The sequence below is a fragment of the Pristis pectinata genome, chromosome 7, assembly GCF_009764475.1.
Source record: "Pristis pectinata isolate sPriPec2 chromosome 7, sPriPec2.1.pri, whole genome shotgun sequence".
NCBI lineage: Eukaryota > Metazoa > Chordata > Chondrichthyes > Rhinopristiformes > Pristidae > Pristis > Pristis pectinata.
This window is the reverse complement of record NC_067411.1, coordinates 20,374,183-20,398,447: the sequence shown is the minus strand read 5'-3', so window position 1 is coordinate 20,398,447 and position 24,265 is coordinate 20,374,183. Positions and strand designations below refer to the sequence as shown.

The window sequence follows — 24,265 nt, the reverse complement described above, 5'->3', positions numbered from 1 at the left end:
CCCATCCCTCCACTTTCTCATCCAAGTCACTTATAAAAATCACAAAGAGTAGGGATCCCAGAACAGATCCCTGTGGAACACCACTGGTCACCGACCTCCAGGCAGAACACTCTCCATCTACTACCACCTCTGCCTTCTGTGGGCAAGCCAATTCCAAATCCATGCTGAAAGTCTCCATGGATGACATGCCTCATTTGATTCTGGATGAGCCTACCATGGGGAACCTTGTCAAACGCTTTACTAAAGTCCATATACACCACATCCACCGCTCTACCTTCATCTATTTGTTTTGTCACCTCCTCAAAAAACTCAATTAGGCCCGTGAGGCACAATCTGCCCCTCACAAAGCCACGCTGAGTATCTCTAATAAGACTATGCTTCTCCAAATGCTCGTAAATCCTGTCCCTAAAATCCTCTTCAATAGCTTGCCCACCACTGACGTAAGACTCACTGGTCAATAATTCCCAGGATTATCCCTATTACTTTCCTTGAACAAAGGAACAACATTAGCCACCCTCCGATCCTCTGGTACCATATCTGTGGCCAGGGAGGATGCAAATATCATTGTCAACACCCCAGCAAACTCTTCCCTCGCCTCCCATAGTAACCTAGGGTATATCCTGTTGGGTCCCAGGGACTTATCTGTCCTAATGTTTTTCAGAAGCTCCAACACTACCTCTTTCTTAACCTCAACATTCTCCAACACATTAGCCTGTTCTACGCTGACCTCACATTCATCAAAGTCTCTCTCCCTGGTGAATAGTGAAGCAAAGTATTCATTAAGGACCTCCCCTACCACCTCTGCCTCCAAGCATGTTTCCCCCTTTATCCCTGAGTGGTCCTACCCTCATTCATCCGCCTATTCCTCATGTATGTGTAGAATGCCTTGGGGCTTTCCTTAATTCTACTCTCAAAGGCCTTCTCATGTCCCCTTCTAGTTCTCCTAAGTCCCTTCTTAAGCTCCTTCCTGGCTACCTTATAATTCTCAAGAGCCCTGCCTGATTTTTGCTTCCTAAAACTTAAGTATGCTTCCTCTTGACTAAATATTTCACCTTTCTTGTCAACTATGGTTCCTTTACCCTACTATCCTTTCCCTGCCTCAGTGGGACAAACCAATCCAGAACACCATGAAAGTGGTCCCTAAACGGCCTCCACATTTCTACTGTGCATTTCCCTGAGAACATCTGTTCCTAATTTATGCTTCCAAGTTCCTGCCTAATAGCACCATAATTCCCCCTCCCCCAATTAAAAACTTTCCCATATTATCTGCTCCTATCCCTGTCCATGTCTATGCGAAAGGTCAGGGAGTTATGGTCACTATCCCCAAAATGCTTGCCCACTGAGAGGTCTGTCACCTGACCAGGTTCATTGCCTAGTTCTAGATCCAGGATGGCCTCTCCTCTAGTCGGCCTATCCACATACTGTGTCAGGAATCCAAACTGGACACACCTAACAAATTCTGCCCCATCTAAACCTTTTGCGCTAAGGAAGTGCCAATCAATATTAGGGAAGTTGCAGTCTCTCCTGACAACAACCCTGTTATTTTTGCACCTCTCCAAAATCTGCCTACTTATCTGCTCCTTAGTGTCCTGGTGGCTATTGGGGGGCCCATAGAATACCCCCTATAGAGTGATCACTCCCTTCCTGTTTCTGACTTCCACCCACACTGACTCAGTAAACGACCCCTCCACGACGTCCTCCCTTTCCGCGGCTGTCCCTGATTAACAATGCCACTCCCCCACCCCCTTTTACCTCCTTCCATTGAAGTTATTATCATAAAGCATCGCTCACCAGCACAGCAATCAATTAGCCACTAAACAGTGAGTTTCTTTCATGGAGTCAAAGACTGACCACCGTTGTTCCTGATCCCGATCCCATTCTCGCCACACAGTCCTGACCCTGGCCGCACACCACACTCACAACCAAACCATCAGCATTTGAATAGTCATTGACAGAAAGAGAGCATTATTTCCAAACAGAAATGAAATTGAATTTGGTGCAAATTCTAATAGACTCCAGGGAAGGACCTATGATTTGATGTTATCTTGGGAAAGCACTATTCTAATTAGTTGTCATATCAGATGACTTGTCTGTTATTAGTGCAAACATGAATTAAGATTTTATTGCATCCTATTAACATTTGTTCAGTTGTTCCATTTTTAATTTGTCGCTGGGATGGACATTAAATCTGAGCTGGGGTATTCGACACACTTTATATTCTCGCAAAGTGGGCTGATGAAAACTTGGAAAAAATGCCCACAGAGGGTTGTGTTTCCATGAATGCCCTGCTAACGGGGCGATGCTATGGTATTAGCTTACACCATGCAGTCAGTCAGAAAGAGAGCCTCGTTAGTCACTCATGGTTTCAAAGTAATGTCGCCACTCCATCAGCAGCTTTCCATCTCGACCCCAGCTTAAATCTCCAGTTTTACTCACGCCCTCTCTTCTCCTGCCAGATTCCGGGGCTGTGGAATGAGGGAGGTTCTGGATCCGGCAGGAGGGTGGTGGGAGGTTTTCATAATGCACTTTAAACTTGAAACCAAATAAGAGCAAAAGGCTGGACGCTGCTGTTTGATGACAGCGATTGGGGTGAAGGGGAGCGAGGTGCAGCGAGCCTGTCACTCACTGGCTCTCTCGCTCTCTCACTCGTTGTAGTTTGCACCTTTGCAGCGGTTCCCAGAGGCGGTGCTAGTGTGGGGTGGGTAATAAAGGCGAGGCGATTTAAACCTGAGCCGAGTGGCAGTGGAGAATCGGGAGCGCTTCAGAGGGGCAGTGACCTCCACCGGCTCACAACCCGGAGAACAAAAAGATGCCCCAAAACGTGATATTGACAGGTCCTGGCCCTTGGGGGTTCAGGCTGACCGGCGGTGCTGATTTCAACCAGAGTCTGACCGTCTCTCGGGTGAGTTGTGACTCTTTGACAATGCGGGCTGCAGCAGCATTTACAACCCTGGTCTCACTTAACATGAAATGATCTATTTTGGCTCTTTCAGTTTCCGAGCATTTCCCAATCAATGGAGTGTTTTCTGATCATTACTCTGCAATCTTTAATGCTCAGTTAAAATTCATCGAACCCCTTTCCATAAATGGAGTTGGCGAGGCTCTCGGCGGACGAAATGCACTGAAGCCATCAAACTTCTGTGTACTCAGGTGGCGCGCTCACTTTTCTGGAGCGACACTTTGCAGTAATGATAACCCATCCAATGTTAAACGTTTAGTGCAGCTAACAACCGCAAACCGCGGGGATCCGAAACAAAGTCTAGGAGACGCCATGACCGATGTCCAGCAGCTGAAATGGCACTGATGGCGTTTCTCTGAGTCGCCAACATCATCAACGGTGTTGACTATGGAGTGAAAGATTGGATTTCACCGTTGCTTTGTCTTTGTCCAGCACGATCCCTGAGTGAGCGGGTTATTGGCGAGAAAACCCCACATGAGGGGTATACATAGGGTGAACGCACGTAGTCTTTTTTTCCCCAGGGAAGGGGAACTAAAACTTAGATAGGGTAGGTTTATGGTGAGAGGGGGGAGATTTAATAGGAACCTGAGGGGCAACCTTTTCACCAAGAGGGTGATGTGTATATGGAATGAGCTGCCAGAGAAAGTGGTTGAGGCAGGTACAATAACATTTACAAAACATTCGGATAAGTACATGGATAGGAGGGCTGTACAGGGATGGATAGGAGGGCTGTAGAGGGATGGATAGGAGGGCTGTAGAGGGATGGATAGGAGGGCTGTAGAGGGATGGATAGGAGGGCTGTAGAGGGATATGGGCAAATGGCATAGGCTTGGTGGGCACCGTGGTTGGCATGAATGATTTGGGTCCTGAAGGGCCTGTTTCCATGCTGATTTACTCTACAACTCTATGTTAGTACTTCAGAGGGCCCTTTTCACCACTCCGCTGATGATGGGGACTGGGTTGGTGGGGACAGTGGCAGTCAGAACTGCATGTCTAGGGAGTTGGGCATTCATGGGCAAGTTCCCAAATAACCAAGAGGTGCCAGGGTTGTACCTGATCTGAAGCAGGTTTGACTCAAGACAGCGCCAGTTCTGAAGAACGGATCTTCAGCACTGTAGCCTGGCCATTGTTGGGCTCCCTCAGCCATGCTGTATCCCACTCTCTGAGCCATTTCTTAACATCATATAGCTTGACCAGCTGAAACTGCTGACTGCTGAAACTGGGGATTGCACACTCTCCATTCTGGTTCAGTCTTGTCTTTACTTCTAATGTGCCATCATTGAGGAACTAGATGCTTTTGGAAACTCCTCTCATTAATTGCTTATTGTCTGCTGGATGTGACAGATGCATTGCTTTGATATGCTCCATTGCTTTGGTATTTCCGAGCTCGGTCTGTAGAATACTGCCTTCTATGTTCAACATACATGCAGACCTGTGTTACAACTTCACCATGTTGGCAAATCACTTTTAGATATGTCCTGTGGTACTCTGGCATACTCTTCTCACCTCCCTCTGAACTAGGCTGGAAATCTAGCCTGAGGATAATGGTCAACTGAGGAATATGCCAAGACACAAAGCTGCAGTTTACAGCAGAATACAAATCTGCTGACTTCAGATTTGAGCTGCTGATCAATTCTGAATCTATCCTATTTAGCACAGTGGAGGGCTTTTGTGATGAGAGTCTCAACAAGGATTGTGTGGATAAAAACTCCAACCAATGCCGACATGGACCTATTTATCTGCAGCAGGTTGATTGTTGAGGGGACGGTTAATATGATTCAGCCTGTTGTTGATTCCATTACTTCCTCCCATGAGTCAAACCCAGCAGCCTTGTCCTTCACAACCTAGCTACCTGGTCAGTGATGAGGATAGATTTTTTTGTTGACAGATGTTGGAAGTCCCTCATCCAAAGTACATTGTGCCATACATTCCATATGGAGGAGTAGTGCTTCATGGAGAGAAAGAGACAAGGGGTGACAATCAGCAAGAGATCTGTTTATCTTGGTGCCAAGAGTTTTTGTGAAGTCCAGAATCAATACTGAAGATCCCAAAGGCCACTCACCCCTGACTGTTTATGATTATTCCCTAACTATTGTGAACCTGCCTTGCCAATGGGACAACATATATCCAGGGAGAAATTTGAGAAGTGAGCAAATAGCAAAGATTCTGTGAGTACGATTATGGCAGGCTTGACTGGTTTGTAAACAAGTCATTTCAACTCCTGACACGTACCATAATGATATTAAGGAGATGTTCGCAGGACAACAAGGCTGTGTTTGTGTTTGTCATGACCTGATTTGAGTGATATTTCCTTAGCTGGTTTGATTCTTTTCTGTATTGGCTTGGACACCCCAACCCATGAGCACCAACCAAAGCCCATCCTATAGTACTGCAATGTCAGCCCCCACAATCCCAAATTGGTGCATTACATGAACTGATAACCACCCCCCCAAAAAAAATCAGTTTGCAATGTCAGACTCCCCTTCCACAATGTCCAACACCATCCGCTCTCTCTACTGTTTTAAAGTAAATATTCAAGTCATAGCAGAGAATAATAAGGAAGGTCTGTCAAACATTATAAATGGCTGGTTAGATCCTTGCTAGAGTTTTGCTTTCAATTCTGGGCACAACATTTTAGGAACAAAATCAAGATCTTGAAGAGGGTGCAAAGGATGTTTATTGGAATGGTTTCAAGGTTACGAGATTGGATATAAGCCTGTTCAAATCATCAGACTAAGTGGTGAAGAACATTTTCTCCTGCTCTATGATTCTTTGATACCAATCAATTTAAAAGACAGTAGAGTCCTGCAAGTAGTAATCACAAAATACCAAATAGTCTGTTGTTGATTGAGGGAAATACGGTGGCCAGAACACCAGAACTTCCCACCTCTTCTAGTAGGATTTTTTTTCTCTGTGAGAGAAGAAAATGCCCTGTTTTAACGTCTTATCACAGAGAGTACATTTGACAATGCAGCAATTCCTGAATATTGCTCTGAAGTGTCATATTATTTGCTAAAGTTTCTAGAATGTGTCTTGAATGGATAGATTTCTGACTGAAAGACATGAATCTTAAAATGAGCTTGTAGCCTTATGATGGGTAAATCCTGTTATACACAGCGAAGTAAATTCCAGTACTATTACCATTATTATTATTTGGTTCAAATTATTCAGTGCTTAGAATATGGAAATAGTTAAGACATACTTTCAGAATTTGGTTTCATGGAAAGTTTGCAAGACATTCCGGCAACTCAGGCCAAATTTTGTAATCTCTCAAAATAATGTTCAGACAATAGAACTAAAATTTGTGTTGTTGATTCTCAAGATATCTACTGCAGATGAAAATGATAAATAACTGATTCTGCATCAAAATATCTTTTAAAGAACTAGTTGGCCTCCCTCAGTCATAAAGAGTGTAGTTTATTTAAACAATCCCTCCTGTATCCCAGTTTTTGCTGCACTCTTCTCCTACTAATTCTCAGCTTTGGTCTTGTTTCTGACTCTGTGTTACTGGGTGAAACAGTACCAGAAGGTAGTTAAAATCAGCTGAGTGAGTTAACCACTGGCTTCCCTCTCCATTCCTGCTGTCTGAAATTCCAGCCCTCTCTTTGGGCAAGGGAATCTGCCTGAAACAGCCAGGTTTTTTCTTCAACTATACAGATCACATGGACAGCTGACTGGGGACCTGTAGATAAAGCTCAGCTGGGATCAGAGGTATTTAGGTGCATCTTATTGCTGATGTATAATTATGAAGTTACTCATTTATCATGTGATGACCAAGTACATTTAGAACACTGTGTGTGTGTGCGTGTGTGTGTGTGTGTGTGTGTGTGTGTGTGTGTGTGTGTGTGTGAGAGAGAGAGAGAGAGAGAGAGAGAGAAAATGCATAGGTGTCTCTCTTTCTGTCTGTTGCTGCATCACTCTCTTTCTCTCTCCCCTCTCTCCCCCTCCCCCTCCCCCTCTCCCCTCTCTCCCCCCTCCCCCTCTCTCCCCTCCCTCTCCCTCTCTCCCCCACCCCCCACCCCTTGGTAGCATTCCCTCTTTCTCTGTCTTTCCCCTCTCCCTCTCTCTAACTCTTTTTCTGTTTCTGCCTGTTTCATATGCATCCATTTTCAGACTGTCTGTCTCCCCCTCTCTTTCTCTGTTTCCGTCACAATTTTTTTGTGTATGCCAGTTTATAAACCAACCTACGCTTTAGAAGATCTTTCTTTTTTTCCTAACTAAATAAGAAAAGCCACCATGGGCTGTTGTTTTAAACTTTGGCTGAACTAATAGAATAAGCTTGGTTCTTTGGTTATATAAGCAATTATATGATCACGTAAAGAATTGCTTCCAGTACTTATGGGGAGAGATCCAAAGCTTTGCTTTTGTTTGAGCTACAATACTACCCATTTCATACCCATCAATTTTGCAGGGGAATAGCTTGGACAATCCCAACGCTGACAATGGAAGCTCTCAGGTGGATCTTAAAGATCTCATGGCACGATTTCAAAAAATAAATCCTGCTATGATACATGTCTTAACCAACATAACTAAAACTGATTCACTGGTTATTTTATTGCTGTTTGTGAGAACTTGCTATGTGTAAATTGATTGTTTCGTTCCCTATGTTAGACTGGTGACTACTTACAGACTACATTCAAGCCATGTCCTGAGGCCAGATAGAGAGACTATATAAATGCTCATTTTTCTTAGTGTTTGTTTTGATATTTTGTCTGATCAGGCTGATTGTAATCTACCTCTCTCTCTAAAGTTTAAAAATCAAGTTTATTGTCATCTGCACAAGTACATGTATGCACAGGTGCAATGAAAAACTTACAGCAGCATCACAGGCACATAGCATAATATAAGCAGCATTCACAAGAAAAACATAAATTAATCATGATTTTTAAAAGAAAAACAACACAATTAGAACAAAAGAAAAGTCCATTTTAGTGCAAAGTGATCAGAGTGGTCATTGTATTGCTTAGTTTTGCTAATTTATTTACATGGCTTAAAAGTACATTGCTTGCTGCGGTAGTTTCCACTGCAGTTTTTGGGTTTAAAAGATCAAATCTCGAGTATGAAACTATATTGCTGCTAGCTGCCTGCAAAGTGTCACCTTTCTCTGGCGCCTAATTACCAGTCATTCTATTATGTCTTGCATTTTTCATTTTGTGCAATCCTATATGTTTCTCTCTACTTGTGACTACTCATTTAATAAAGTTGGGACTTTTTAACATGAGTGTTTTAATGAAACTGACACCATCAATCAAGATGGTCTGCCTTGATGTTCATAAGCCTAATATAGTTTGACTATCTTTTAAGTGAGGTTTCAATGAAATCCATGACTTTGTGTTACAGATGCTTGAATAAGTGTAACTGTTTCTGACTGCAGATTTATGTCACAGGTTAGTTAGTGTTACCCACACATCTAGAAATGGTAATGGGACTTGGATGTTAATTGAGCACTGCCTCAGTCAGCAGAGTGCTTTTTCTCACAACAGTAAGATTGTTTCTGTTTATTCCTTCTCTGGAATCCCTGCTTTTCCTGAAATGACTAAAATGCCTTGCTTGGCTGTTTCAGAGGGCAACAATTGAGTGTCGGTCTGGAGTCACATATATGGCAAATTGGACAAGATTAACAGATCCTGAGAGGGTATGAGAACATAAGAAATAAGAGCAGGAGTTGGCCATTTGGTTCCTTGTATCTCTTAGCTAGATCATCTCTCTCAACACCATTTTCCAGCACAATCCCCAGAACCTTTGATTCACTTAATATCCAGAAGTTTATCGATCTGTGCTCTGAACAAACACATTAACTGACCTTTGAGGGTAAAGAGTTCTGAAAGCTCATCACACTTTGAGTGAAGAAATTGCTCTTCATCCCTGTTCTAAATGACCTCTTAATGTGAAACTGTGCAGTCTGGTCCTTGACTATTCATCAAGCAGAAATATCTTCCCCGAATCTCACCTGCCGAGCCACTTTAAACATTTTGAATGCTTTGATGAGTGAACTAACTGCAACTTAACAATAATCTAACTACTTCATCTTCAGTGTTGTACTGATTTTGAAATAACATTTTCTGGACTACTGGTCCAGAAACAGTGGTGTGCTGTATGCCTCTTAACTACAGAGGTAGTAATGTTCATGACCTGTGTGTAGTTGGGCTGTCTGTTGGCCCAGCTTGGTCAGTGTGAGTTGGCTTGGATAATTTTTGAGGATGGATTGCAAATTCTTTGGCTTTACATCAGGAAGATAATAGATACTGACTTGGTCATGCTTTATTTATCTGACATAAGGTTATGGAGTTGTACCAATTAGAATAAGCAATAAATAAAAATTGTCTTTGAATCTATTTAAGTAACCATAGCAGAATTTACAAAAAGCTGAAAATCTCAGATTTTGAGAGCAAAATGGGTGAACATTTTATCTTACAAGGTAATAGTCAGCTATTTTTATGCTGTAATGAGTTGCTACGATTAACTTAAAATGGAAAAAAAATTCACCCGTGCATTGAAAAGAATAAGTATGCTCTGTATCTGTACTTAAATTAAACAATGTTGCTGTTTCACAGAGCTCTGCCATTTTAGGACTCAATCCCTCCCTATAGTCTTACTCCTGCCTCATCAATATCAGATACCAATGGATGGTGTCTAAAATGGCACCTTCATTTTAACTAGAAGTAGAAGGCAGACACATCTCGAGGCCTTAAAAACAGAAAATGCTGGAAATGCTGGAAAGCATCTCTGGAAGGAGAAACTAAGTTAACATTTCAGGTCTGGCACACTGAGTTAACATTTTATGTTAAGGGCATTTTTTCAGAACTGGGTAAGAGAGTAATCAAGTTAGCTTTGAGTCCCACTCTCTCAGCAATTTAAGACCAACTTGTTTTCTCTCTTTCCCAATTCTGACAATGCGTCTTCAACATAAAACGTTAACTTATTTTCACTTTCCAAAGATGCTGCCTGACTGGCTGAGTGTTTCCAGCATTTTCTATTTTTATATCAGATTTCCAATGTCTTCATTCTTTTAATTTTTATACTAGAAGTCAGTCTAGAACCACCTAACACCAGTGAGAAACTTCACCAGCTGAGTGTTGTGAGGATGCCTTTCCAATGTCATCTTGCTCTATTTTAGGTGACTGGTGTGGTTTAATGTTCCAGTCCCCATTGAAATGGGTGGAGCCCCTCTAATTATTTACGTTCAGTTTGGGTCTTGGGCATGGTGGTGAGATCAGTGGTTCTACCCAATATGTTCGATGCAAAGTGGCTCCATCAATTGCCGCAAGGAGCTCTTTGGTTCTTGTATGAATGTGTGATCACTAGATCCTGATCAGATGGCTGTCTTAATGGTCAATGTGCTGGTTCTCTCAAACTCTATTCTACAGGTTTCATGGAAGCATAGAATCTGAGAATTGTTACTGCACAGAATTGTTATGGCTTTTCATGTACTGTTTGGAACAATCTGTCAGTCACATCTGTTCTTTTGAAATAGTTTTGCAAATTAATTTCCCCTGTGCCTGTCCAATTCCCTTTTGAAGACCCTCTTGATGACCCTTTCTCCACCCTTCCAGGCAGTGAGTTCCTGATCTTAACCACTCTGCAGGTTATTCTTGCATTGGCTTCCTTTCTATATTTCTTTGATTCTGGGACATCCTCCATGTCTTTTGTCCTTCACTTTCACAAATCTCCAACATAATATCCTTGCTCCTGAACACTTTTTGGAACTGCACTAAGTTGTTCAAATGGTCCTCAGCATTTCTATCGTAGCTTATTAGGATCTCTTCCCATGTAGTATCAGGTCTAACATAGTCTTTTGGAGGATAGACCCCAGATCAGAGCATTTCGAACTGATGCTGAATGTAGGTAAGTATCCACTTGTACAGAGTCATTTTGCATGTCCTGTTCTCCACAGGTCTCTACAGTATAAATAGGTTTGTGGAGCATGTACTTACAAGAATATGATATTTATATCAAAGAGGGAGGGCAATTGAGTCAAACAGGGAATTTTACATATTTTTGGTCTTTGATCCGTTGTACAATATAACAAATCAGAAACACTCTGTAGTTGTTTTGGTGCTTAACTTAAAATCAAATCCTCATCTAATCTGCTCATTTATTTCTTTTATCGATCTTTGCTCCACTGACTCTGCACAAAATTCTTTTGTCAGCAAAATGGCTCCCAGCTCAGAGTTAATATTATTTATTCTCAGCAAAATAAAATGGCGAGAGCAAGTGTGTGCACTTGTGAAAGCCAATAAGAAAGATGCAGAACATAGTTGAGCCGACTGTGATATTGAGTGTATATTTTTCACTTTGAATATGTGTCTTTCAGTATTGCTGGTTGTGATTTTTATAAATATTAGCATATTTTTAGAAATAAAACTAATCACCAAATATATGCAGCTCAAGTTGTACAATTTTTTGAAGTACCTGACTGTGCTCTGCTGATTTCAGAGTTTTAACTGATCCATTTTAAATATCCCTTGGCATTGATTTCTCTTCCACTTCTGCTTCTCTCCAGTGGCATTAAATCAAGGCCAATCAGCCTTGCCAATCCAAGGGAGGTGGACAATAGGACAATATTGGGTGGGTGTTGGCTTGTGTAAGTATAAAACACTTGAAGTCAACGGAAATATTTACAATTACAACTATTGCCCCAGAACAGATAGGCAAGATTGGACAGAACAACTTCCCCATTTGTGCAGTCATCAATATGTGGATTAAGAGGACCAGTAGGCTCTGCCAGGCCCAAGGAAGCCTTTGACCTCCCCAGTCCTGTCACCAGCCATGATCCATCTCACATCCTTTTATTCCTTTTGTTTGCACTCTTTATTTATTTTGTAATTTATAGTAATTTTATGCTTTTGCACTGTACTGCTGCTGCAAAACAACACATTTCACAACATGTAAGTCAGTGATAGTGAAACTGATTCTGATTCTGATTCTGACCCACTCCATTCCATTTTGTTCTTTCACACAAGGTCAAGATCCATCCTTTCAAGTTGGAAAGCCATTTCCCACCAAGAAAAATTACTAAAGGGCAAAACCTTTTCTTTCACCAACCCAGCAGTCAGATAATGGAAAAGCTTCACTGCAAAATTCAGTTTGTGGGACTGTCTTTAATAAGTGGCCTTCTCATTACAGAAATCTGCTCCCAGTTTTCACTGATGAAGGGATTTCACCTCCTTACCACCAACAGGAGTTGGTCAGGCAGAGCACTCTTGAAAGTGGAATTATTTTGGGGATGACATTCTTCCGGATGAAACATCCCCCCTGCTGCAAACCACCCTGAGGAGGCTCTTATACCTATAAATGGAAGGGTGAAAAATGTACCAAATGCCAAAAGCCTAAGACAACTCCAACTCCAAACATGGTATCTGACACAGTGCCCAAATATAACATCTGAGAACAATAACAAACATTTTTCCCCCAACTTCTTGCTGCCTACAACTCGGCAATCGTCATATCTGAACTAGTTGCCCATTTAAATAGAGATCCACTTTTCTATATGACTGAAAAATTAGCCCATAGGGTTGGGTACACCAAATGGAGTAATGTATTTGTTGTGATTGTCCAGGGTCTTTGAACCAACCAAGGAGATGCTGAGTACAGAGCAGAATGACTCCAGGATTAGTTTTCAGTTTGTGCTGAGGTGAAAGAAAAGAAAGGAAGTCTTGCATTTATGTTGGGGCTTTAACAATCTCGGGACATTCCAAAGCGCTTTACAGCCAATGAAATACTTGTGAAGTGCAGCCACGATTATAATGTGTTAGCTGATCTTAGCTTAGGGAAATGTCTCTGAAAATACCAACATGTTTCATGCTATTGGTGATGCATTGGCTCAGCTAGAAATGATTGCAATAGTCTTGTTGAGTTGCAATAAATATTTTGAATTTATTGTCCTTTTTTTTGCATGAGAAGTTCTTGAGATTGTGCTACCTCAAAAATCATATGATAATGATGCTGGTGATCTTTGGTGGAAAGCACTTATCTGTGAAACAAGATCTAAGCATATAATTCAATATTGTTTATCCCACTCACCACCACCATCCCCCATTCAAATCAGTCAAACTCACTGACCTTTTACTCATGGCAATGGCCTGTGAAATATGGTGTTCTTTGAACACAGTAGGGTAGCTCTCTTCAGCTGTCTGACTTGTGTTTCGCTTTCACTTACTTCACTAGGGAAATATCCTGGATTATGCTCAGCCAGGGAAATTTATTTTCAGAGGCAGAGTCAATGAATATTAGTTATAAAGAGGTAACTTTAAAAAAAGGTGTCACAAAGGAACATATGACAATTCAATGTAAGTGCAATGGGTGAGGTCAATATTGCAAAACACAAGCTACTGTGACTGTTAGGGTATTCTGTGCATTCTAAGTATTAAAATTTCAACAAGGTTGGAAGGTGAATTAGAAGAAGTTAATAATGCACCCTACATGGAGGGAAAGCAGGTCTGGTGTCTCACAAAGATAATAAACTTCTGCCAGCATTTGCCTGGCTGAGCAGCTGACACAAACATGAAAAGTTTCCTTATTTCCAGGGTAAATCCTGCATAAAGATCTCTTTCATGAGCTATTCTGCCCTGTCCTTCTCAAGATGGTAAAACAAATTACTACCTGGATCAATTAGCTTGATAGCATACATTTAGAGATGATACAGCTTTGGCTCTGTGAGGAACATTGAGATTTAAATATACATTTAAGAAACAATGTGGAATAAAGTTCACTGTCCACTTTTCAGTAACAAATTGTGAATCAGTGGAAAGCAAAAATCTGAAAAAGGAAGAGTGGGGGGTAACTCAGCAGAAGACAGAGTGGCAAACAGCTACCAAGGAACTAAGCCTGCATCATAAATCAGTTTGATCTTCTAAGCTGAATGAAAGGGGGGAAAAGGTTCTGAAGAGTATCATCGAGATCCAAAGATTAAGTGAGTGTGATGAGCACTAGCAAGATGACAAGAATGTGGGACAAAGGTGAGGACTGATTTTGCCTAAGATATTCTCAGTGCTTTACTGCACATATCAGAAAACAATTATTTTGTTTCCATTAGATAAAAGACTCCTTTTCAGAACATAGACTGCTTAAATTAATATGTTAACTTCAAAATATTCATTTTAAATGAAAATGGTTCTATTTAAGTTCAAATGGTGATGATATTTTAGATGTAAGGATAATGAAACGATATTCTGAGAGACATGATGAAATCTGGAGCAACAAGCAATCTGCTGGAGGAACTCAATGGGTCGAGCAGCATCTGTGGGGGCAAAGGAATTGTCGACGTTTCAGGTCGAAACTCTGCATCAGGACGATATTTTGAGATTTATGCACTTCACACATATTCAGATAATTAGATTGTAAGATGAGTGTAGCAGGAAATTTGTCATGCAAAGATAGTCCACTCTGTCAAAATTGTATGTTATTCACTGGATATCTATAACTTAAAATAGTTCGAAACATTGAAGTGATTCTTGAGTCTAAGAAATAACTAAATTTATAATCTGTTGACCAGACTTTGAAGTGCCTTTTCATCCGTTGGGAAATGTATCACTTCGAGCCTGCCTCTTTCTACCCCACCATCCACTTTCCCTCCACTCTACTCCACTCCACTCCACTTCACTCCACTCCACCCCCAGCATTCTTGTAGTGGCACCAAAAAAACCCACAGATGCTGGAAATCTGAAACAAAAACAAAAAGTGCTGGCAACACTCAGAAAGTCAGGCAACATCCATGGAGAGGGAAACAAGAGTTTAGAGTTAATGATGTTTCACTTTTACAGTGGCTTCACAGATGCAAATTGAATGTATGTTAGGTTAATCAAAATAATATTGAGCATGTAAAGATCCAACTGATGAATTTGCTAAGTGCAAGGATCTCAGTATGAGTACTTACTCAGCAATGGGCAGGGCAGGCTGGCAGAAGGCATCAAGGAATTAAGTTGAGAAATGCACCCACAACAGCCTTCAAGTTTGTCACCGGCAGATATGGGCTGCAGAGAGACACGACGAGCAAGTAACACAGTGGAGGTACAGGTCCACCCCAGGTTATGGCAGGGTTCCGTTCCTGACAGCCCCTCGTAACCCGAACAGTTTGCAAGTCGGAAATGCAGACGCCCAGCAATATATTTAAGTAAAAACATAGGCCAACCAAGGGCAAAGTGTAGTTAAACCAGGGTGTTTAACTCGACCATTCAGTTTTCTCTGCAAGATGCAATGATTTTGCTGCAAACCAAGTTCCCACAAAGCAGAAGATACCTGCAGCCCCACAGCAGCCGGAAGATCCATCCCATCAGTCTCCCAAATTTTCATCATATGCATGGGCTATTGAGAAATTGGGTGTTTATAATCTGGGGAGGACCTGTATTTGGGCCTTTCCCAAGCTATTTAGAACTAGTTTAAAATTGGCTATTCTTTGCAGGTTTACCAGGGGATGAAAAAGTCAAGAGTAAAGTTGGATGGGAGCTGATACAAAGGGAAAGTGCCTTCTTCAGGACTGGTTGTAGAGCAGGGTCTACAAGCAGTCCTGAAGAAGGCACTTTCCTCTTGAGTCTCCACATGCAGAATAAATGATTATGGACCTGCCTGTGGTGATGTTACTTTTATTTTGAGAAGTAGGCACACTGCATGACTCTGCTGTCCAATAGGATCACAATATAAATACACAGGTGGATAAGGACGTAACAGCATATTCCATGCTTAAAACTAAATTGCACACATTTTGTTTGATACTGTAATCCTTCTCATTAGTGTCATCATAACATTTTTGACTCTATTGTTTCTGTTCAACTCTAAAAGCCAAATTTGGTTGAATGAGTTTCAAGCATGTTTGTGGTCTTTGCTTCAACAAGAATTCTTAAGGAGTATACCCCATGGTAGAGTTGTTTTACACGCCAGGGGGGAAATTGGTCAGGTGATCTTCCCTGCTACCTTTTGGATATCCCTGCAATACCAGCTTCTTGAGAATTACCTTAATTATTCCAACCAACCTTTTAGCTACTCTATTCAAAGCCAAGTGACATGAAGGAACAAAATATGTTATCACAAGCGTTTGCTGTTGTTTTTGTTTTCAATTTTTACCAAAATTATTTTTGTTATTTGTCTTGGCCTTGGATCATCAGGCTGTCAAAATGTGATCTTCTGGCAACTAAAACACTTGTCTTTTCCAAACTGTCAAGGCTGTGATAAGTGATGGCCACTGCAATGGTAACAACTGACTAAACTGATCTCACTGTTCTGCTTCAAATTCTCTGACTATGGAAAGCAACATTACTAATGTTTTTTGATGGATGAAATTCTCTAGCTTTCTTGGATGTCATTTCTATTGATACAGCAGTTTTACAGACAAGTTCAGATGTAAGGTTTTGAGTGATCATTGGCACAGAGAAAATATATTCATCTTTACGCAAACCACATGCCAAAAATGGTCAAAATTACAATGAAAGGATTAGTTATTTAATGAAATAATGAACTCTGTTTCTGGCTCCTTGTCCTAAACATATAGCTTTCAGCTGTGTCTAATGGTTTCAGAGCAAAGTAATCTTTCAGTTTCTCCACATTTTTGGATTGCGTGAGAAGATTTGTCATTGTGACATATGCTTATGGCCTAATCTTTTACAGTATTTTTTTGTAATTATTTGTTAATGAGATGTGGACATCGTTGGAAATACCTGCATGTATTGTCCATCCCCAATTGTTCCTGATCGGAGGAGTCAGTTATGAAACAACAACATCGGTGGGTCTGGAGTCACATGTAGACCAGAATGGGTAAGGATGAAATATTTCCTTCCCTCAATGACATTAGTGAACTAGACAGGCCTTTATGACAATCTGGTTATTGTTGTCACAACTAGGCTTCTCTAGTAATTTCGGATTTATTTAATTTAGTTAAGCTTTGCTTTCTTGCACTCAAACATCACATAGACATTGGTTGGGTAGCAGGCACACCACAGGACTCTGCTGTCCAAGAGGATTGCATTAAAAATACACAGTGAGATCCAGATAAAACTGCTTGTTCTGTATTTAAATGTACATTTCAGCAACTAAAGTTTGGTGGAGGATTTCACTTTTAAGAAAACCCATAATCAGCCTTTAAATGGATCAGTTTTTGCTATCTCTGTAATAATGTGCCAAAAATATTCGCCCTTGATGGCTCTATCCGAACATCAATACTCTGCCACTTACTCTTTGAGGGTAGAACAGGAAAACTTGAAGATTGTGCTTTCTTGATAAAATAGTTTCAGAGCAGTGTTTCCAAACCCACTTTGTTCACATTTTGTAAAGTACATTTCCCTTTGCCCCCACATCCACACATGAGGAACCGTCCTTTTAAGGATTGCGACTGTTAGTGGCAGCTACAAACCATGTATATTTTTAATTTTGTATGTGAACTTTCTATCTAAATTTGTTAAATTTTATTAAAGCCTCATCAATTCCCTGTGACCTCCACTGAAAGAAGTGCACACCCCAATTTTAAAACCACAGTTTTATTGATCTGTTCTGATGTTTTGAAGAAGGAAGCCAAAAATAAAGTTAATATCTACAAGTTGACAAAAGACATGGCTGTTTTTCATTATGACTTTACAAACAAGCAAAGCATTGTATTTTAACAAGGTTTATATAAATTGTATGTTCCACATTTGCCAACAAATGAGAAAATGGTTTGCCAAGCTTTCTGATGAAATAGTCCTCAAAAAAAACAATTAAGAACTTATTAAGCCTAATTTAGTTTTCCTCAGAATGCCATCAAAAAACCCAAGAATGAGAAAAAAATCATCACCTAAATAAGTGCACTTCACAATGTTTCCAGTTCTTGATCCCCAAAAGGCAAAACAGAACCAAGTATGTGTTTGAAAATCAAAACTGTAGATGTGGGAAATCCAAAATAAAAAACGAAAATGCTGGAAACACTCAGCAGATGGGGCAATGTATGTGGAAGGAGAAACAGTTAATGTTCCAGGTTAAAACTCCTTCGTCAGACTGGGCGAGTGACTAAACAAGTTAGCATTAAAATGGAAGGAGCGTAAGGAAGGGACGGATAGGACAAAAGAAATATCTCTGATAGGGTAAAGCCAGAGTAGCCCTGTGGACATTACGGCTCATCCACAGGCCATCTCAGGCCTTACCCTTTCTCCTATCCATTCTTTCCCTACTCTCCCTGCAACTTGATACTAACTTTTTTTGCTCACTTTCCCAGCTCAGAAGAACGGTCTGCGGCCTAAAACAGTAACTCTATTTCTCTTTCGACAGATGCTGCTCAAGTAAGTGTAGTTTTGCATACTCCTTAAAAAAAATCTTTATTTTTAATATCTTCCTTGTGTTTCCGATACATATTAGGTTCAACTCACTGACATGTTGTTATTAAATTGTCTCTATTTTTCCCCCTTCCTGTAAAATTTTAATAGGATTTTTTGCCCCTGGTATGAGGACATGAATGTCCTGCATTTACTGTGCATTCCTAATTGCCCTTGAGAGCTGCTGCTTTTTATGCTGACAGAAGCCCTTTCAAACCAAAGTAATCCTAATAACATTTAAGTGACTGAAGAGCTGCTGTGTTAGTTATATGTTTATATTTATAGATATTTGAAATGTTAAGTAAATTTTAAAATTCTTTAATAATTATGATAAGTCTTTGCTCTGTTTACAAGCAAATGATCAGTCAATAGTAAACTGAAATAATTTCCTTTCTGGTTTTGATGGAATCGTGTCATAATCTGTTTTGTTTTGCTTTGTGATTTCCAGAGAGTGGAATGAGCTTCCTTCTACATTTCAAGATTATACTCTGACCTTACTGTTTTATGGAAACCATTTGGTCCATTGGAGATTATGTTATAAATGCTCTACATGAAACCAAGTGCACACCACAAACTGAGCCCACGTCAGTGGATCAGGAAATCTGATATGGAAAACCATAGGGATTCCATGCACCTGTCACAAGAACAGATGTCCTCAGGAAATCTGTTAAAAGGGCAGTCAAGTGCATCCAGATCAAAATCCATGAAGCTACTGTGGTATTTAGTTAAGAATCGTATATTTGCAGATGTCAGATCATTGGGCTGTATAGCAAATAGCTGTATTGATCTGGACATTTAAAAGTAATGAAAGCACTGCCAGTGATGTACATTGCTACATGAGTACTGCAGCTTGCTACAGTCAAATCCAGAAAGATGAGGTCTAGCCCAACTAGTGTATTCATTCTTCCCCTAACACAAATGACTGATGTTGATCATTGTTTTCAATGAATGGCAAAGATTGAAAATTTGACCAGAGTCCTTTTAGTTGAACAATTCAGTGCCTTCTCTAAAGCTGGCCACACGTGTTATAGACATCATGATCACTCAGTCAAACTTGTAGGCAAATCCATTGTTGGTGGCTGAGCGGATCTACATCACTAAAATAGGAAAAATAATTTAGGGAGATAATGGTGCAGAGGTAACGCATTTTTCCCCCAAAACTGTGTATCAAGAGATAGTTAAACTGGGGATATAATGAATACTCCTTCGCTTGCAGTCATCAGGCAGTTTGCATGTTTTCTAGTAAAAGGAGAACCCCAGCCTTCAAGAAAGCTTTCTGATCTATATTTAAGTAACCTGCAATTTATCACTGTGGAAGGCACCCTGCAGGATAATGGCAATGTTACATTTAAATAGTGCCCGTAATATATTGAGATGTGCAGAAGAATTAACCAGATTTATTTGACACTGAAGTATCAGTGAGACCAATTAAGGGATTGGTTTTAAGGAGGATCTTACAGGAAGAAGAAAAGGGATGTAAAGGTTTATGAAGAGAATGCTTGACATCAGAGTCTTAACAGTTGAAGACACCCCTCGCAATACTGAGTGTAGAGTGGGCAGAAAAAATTGTAAGTGCACAGGAGCCCAGAACTGGAGGAGCACGGAGATCTTTGAGGTTTGGAAGAAGTGATAGAGCTGAGGGGTTGGGTGAATGCGAGGCTTCAAATATAAGCTTGTTTTATTGCTGGATCAGGAAACAATATAGGTCAGTGAGTACAGGGATGATGTATGAACAGAATTTGATGGGAGTAAGGACAAAAGCAGCGGAGCTTTGAATGAAAGCAAGCTTCAACAAGGCATTTTCTATTATTCCCAAAATGTCTAATTATTGCAATATCTATAAGGAACTAATAATATTAAGTAGCAGGATCTTGAATGTTCTTGGAAGCAATAATGTATGGAACTACCTTACGTCTTCTATTTGAACTGGAGCTGACATTTCAGGATGTTTATAACTTAAAGACAGCAATTCAAGAGCCTCTCCTTTGTTTGGTCATGATCTTGATTCTCAGAGCAGGTTTAAGGGATTATATGGTAAAGCTATATAATTATTTCTTATAAGATAAATAGAGTTAGAAGCCAAGATTTTAGTAAAGGTTAGGATTACTAAACACTGAAGAAAAGAAAGACATTCACTTTTTGATACTTCTCATGTCCTTTTCAGCATGTCCCACAGCACATTGCAGACAGTGGCCCAAATCATGCTGGTAAATACCAGCAGTTCACACCCGCACTGCTAGTTAACGGAGGCCTTCTCTGGAGTGACCCAGGCAGAGAAAGCATTGTTTCACCAGTCCAATGGTCTGCTCCATCACATGTCCCATAACTTTCATGAGTATACCCCACTCAGCAACCTAGCCTTCATCGGATAGTCTTGTCTCCAAGCAGTCACCCTCTGATTTTCCACAGCAGTTCAGCTGTAGCTGGCATAGTTGACTGTTGCAGAACAAAGGTATTGAAAGTGAAGCAGGTTACTGATCTGCACAGGGGTGTGTGCAGGACTTTAAATTTCCTGGACTTTGGAAAGGCCAAAGTGCTCACCCTTAACACTATGGGATGGTGGTTTCACACATATCCAGAACCTCATGGTTTACTTTGTTTTGGAAGATTACTGGGGGGAACCATGACCATGATTACCCTTTCCTTTTATACACCCTGGATTGGTATGATTCATGGTGAACATCAGGAATGTTGGGAGAATGGTATTACCATCAGTTCTGCTGTAGGTCGGATTTGCCCTGCAGCATACATGGAGTCAATGGCAACCTGCACCAAAAAGATGCCTGTAATTCATGTGAAGACAGGTGCTCACTCTGCCAGTGTGTCCTTGTCTCTGGTACATGGGAGTGGCAAGTCATCATGTCTCCACAGCTGCTACCTAACCTGCTGAGTACTGCTCTGCATACTGTTATTTCAGATTTCCAGAATCCAATGGACTTGGCCTTTATATCAGTATCTTTAACATCCTTGTTAGCTACAGTCAGGCCTTCTTTCCATGACATTTTTCTATATTAAGGCCTTTACTATCTTGACCATCATTTGGCATCAGCAGGCTCTTTGCAAATACATTTTCTTAGGCAAAAGCAGGGGGCAACTTTCTGTATTGCTCAAGTAATTTTTGAAATCATTTTAAACTATACACGTTCAAATGATTTGGAGTAGTTTAGAGGAACAGAATAGCTTTAATGCTGCTGGCTCATTGGCACAAATTCCTATTTTGCTGAATAACAGTTCCAAAATTTAAAGTTTACACAAGAACTAAACTATGAAAGTCTCATTGCAATGAGGCTTCTCATGCCATTGGCATGAATAAGCTGCAGTATGATTGGTTTCTGTGCACCGGTCTCTATTCCAAGTATACCCATATAATGTTTCAAAAGGCTGAGTCACTTGCCTTCTTTAAATCAGAGGTAAAGAGATGGTCCTTTTCAACAGATGAATAATACATTATAATATGACTTGCTTGATCAGTGTATATATTTTTTTGTAAAGAACGCAAAAGGCCACTATGTGACTAAGATATCCCTGTGAAAAGCCATCATCCAAAATGACAACCAACTATGCTTTAGGCTGTTTACGCCAGAACAAGCAGCTCGTCTCTTGAGCTTAGTGATAGTATATATCAGTCAGATCAGGTTGACTGTGCGACAGCCACACCGGCTGGAGGATGGATATGCAGCCTGACAGAACCATGCCAGAATCATATCAGTTGGATCAATCTGACTTTAGTTTCTCATACCAATGCACACAAACATGAGGTGGAACAGGGGTCTGCAATTTGCTGGGTTTCCCCACAGTTCCATGTGTATGCCCACATTTACGTCAGCAAGTTCGGGACCACTGTGCATGGGTATCTGAATATGCAAGTCCTGAACTTGCGGACAGATTCCTGCTGGCAAATCAGTCATGACATCCACTGCTGGAGTATAAACTGGCTGGAATGCCCCAGAGATTATATGTGGAACCTGACTGAGGATCCTGTACTGTACGTTATGAAGGATCTGTCACCCCACACATTCCAAATGGAGATTTAATGTCTGCAAGGAAAAAAGTTCAATTATAACATTTAAAATTACGTGTTTACTGTAATGCTTTAATTCTACAAAGATGCTTTACATGCTTATAATTTTTAATTGTTTATTTCATTTTGATTTTTTTAATGTCAGGGACATTAGAATCATTGAAATAACAACTTTGCCAGTCAGCAAAGCTGAGGATCAGACTTTGAATTTGTCAAATGCTGACTCAACATTTCTGTGGAGAGTTTGTTTTGGCCACCCATTGGGCCTAATTAAGTGGCACAAGTCCCTAATGCCTCTTTGAGCCTTACCAACCAGGTCCCAGAGGCTTTCACCCAGCAACTTCTTTCTGGATACAACTAAGGTTAGTGTGGGATAAATGGAGACCCAAGCTGTGAGTGTGGTCAGTGAATAGTGAGACCCAGTCATAACATTAGGTACAATGACAAATGATCTGTTTTGAGAGTCTCAAATTTTTTTTGGTCTGCATAAAATATACAAAACAAATGCCCACTTGCAATGAACTATCAAAAAAGTTAATTTTCCTTCAGGAAATCTCCTGAGATGAAAAGGTTAGAAAAAGGTTGGGATGAGGCAAAGTGGTGTACATTCACTAGATAGATTTCTAGGAGGTCATTCTTTGAGCAGAGGTTGGCCTAGACACAGGAGAATGAAAGGTGATTTCATTGTGAACATGAAGTTCTGAAAGAGATTATCAGAATGTGTCCTCAAACTGGAGCATGTGGAACTGTCAGCATAATCTCAGGATAACGGGTTGGCCATTAGGAGCAACGAGAAGAGACTATGGTCCTTTGGAATTCCCCATCCAAAGGGCTGTGCATGCTCAGTCAAGGAGAGAGTGATAGATTGTTGGATACCAAGGGAATCAGAGGACATGGGGGTCAAGAGGGAACATGGACAAGGTGGAGGATCTTATTGGATAGGAGATATTATGGTGAATAGGGTTGGAGTGGTAACGGTTTCATATAATTATTTTTAAAAATACTGAGATTTAGATTGAAAATGGACTTCGTAATTGTCCAAGTCGATTGTCAGAAATTTCAGGAAAAGAAACACAGCATGGACCTTCAAAGATCAACCTGTTGTCTTCAAAATCCCCTTCAGTAATCTCTAACTCTACTATACCTTGGAGCAAAATAAAAGAAGATAGTGCTTCACTGAAGAATAATACATTTTAATATGAATTGCACTGCAAAAGTGCAAAACTAAAATGGTATACCCACAGCTTGGGGATAAAAGGATTGTCTCCCATTACACTTTCAGTCTACCTCCCTGTCGTTTCTTGCCATGGATGATCTCAATTCTTTTTTGACAGTCAGGCTTTTAAAGGAAATGCCGATTTTTCTGTGGTCATCAGTTGTTGCTGGTTTTCTACATCAGAAAACAGGCTTCGTCTTTCCAGCTTCTTATCATAACTGATAATCCCCATTCCCTCCAGAAACGCATACACAGTCTCAGCTGTTCACTTTACTGGTGATTCATTCCACAAGTCTCTCTGGGTAAATCAACACATTCCACCAGAGCTCATTTTTTGACTCTGTCCTAATGTTAATGACTATGTTCTGGTATTTAAAGTCTTCACAATCTGCTTATTTTGTCAATGCACTCCAAGACCTCGAAAACTGCAATTAGATCACTTTCAAGTTAGTTGTCCAAAAATAAAATGTCCGTAAACTTTACTTATATTAGAAATTCCTGAAGTCCAAAACATCTTCATTGCTTACCTCTATACCCCTAAGGAGACAATAATATCTTACATATGATAAGGAGACTGGACCTTAATGCATCAATAATTGGGATCTACCTCAAGCTTCGTGCAGCAGTATTTAAGTTCTCCTATCTACGATTAGCTAGTTCCAAACAATATTTTTTGGTTTGTGATAATGGTGGTTGGGGGGAAGAGGAACATTCTTAGCTCCTCTGAACTTAATCTTGCTTTCTTCGTTATTCCACTAAATCTTTAAATTAGTCAGTGGTAATGTGGGATGTTTACT

General features: G+C 40.5%; 1 protein-coding gene across 1 annotated transcript in view; it reads left to right on the top strand.

Annotated features, from left to right (window-relative positions):
• The first annotated feature begins 2,665 nt into the window (after positions 1-2,665).
• The window catches only part of pdlim3a (PDZ and LIM domain 3a), a 44,742-nt gene continuing 23,142 nt past the window's right edge, over positions 2,666-24,265 (top strand). The window contains exon 1 of the mRNA XM_052020097.1: positions 2,666-2,902. Within this exon, the coding sequence (XP_051876057.1) occupies positions 2,810-2,902 (93 nt within the window). The 5' untranslated portion in view covers positions 2,666-2,809. The remainder of the gene's footprint in view (positions 2,903-24,265) is intronic.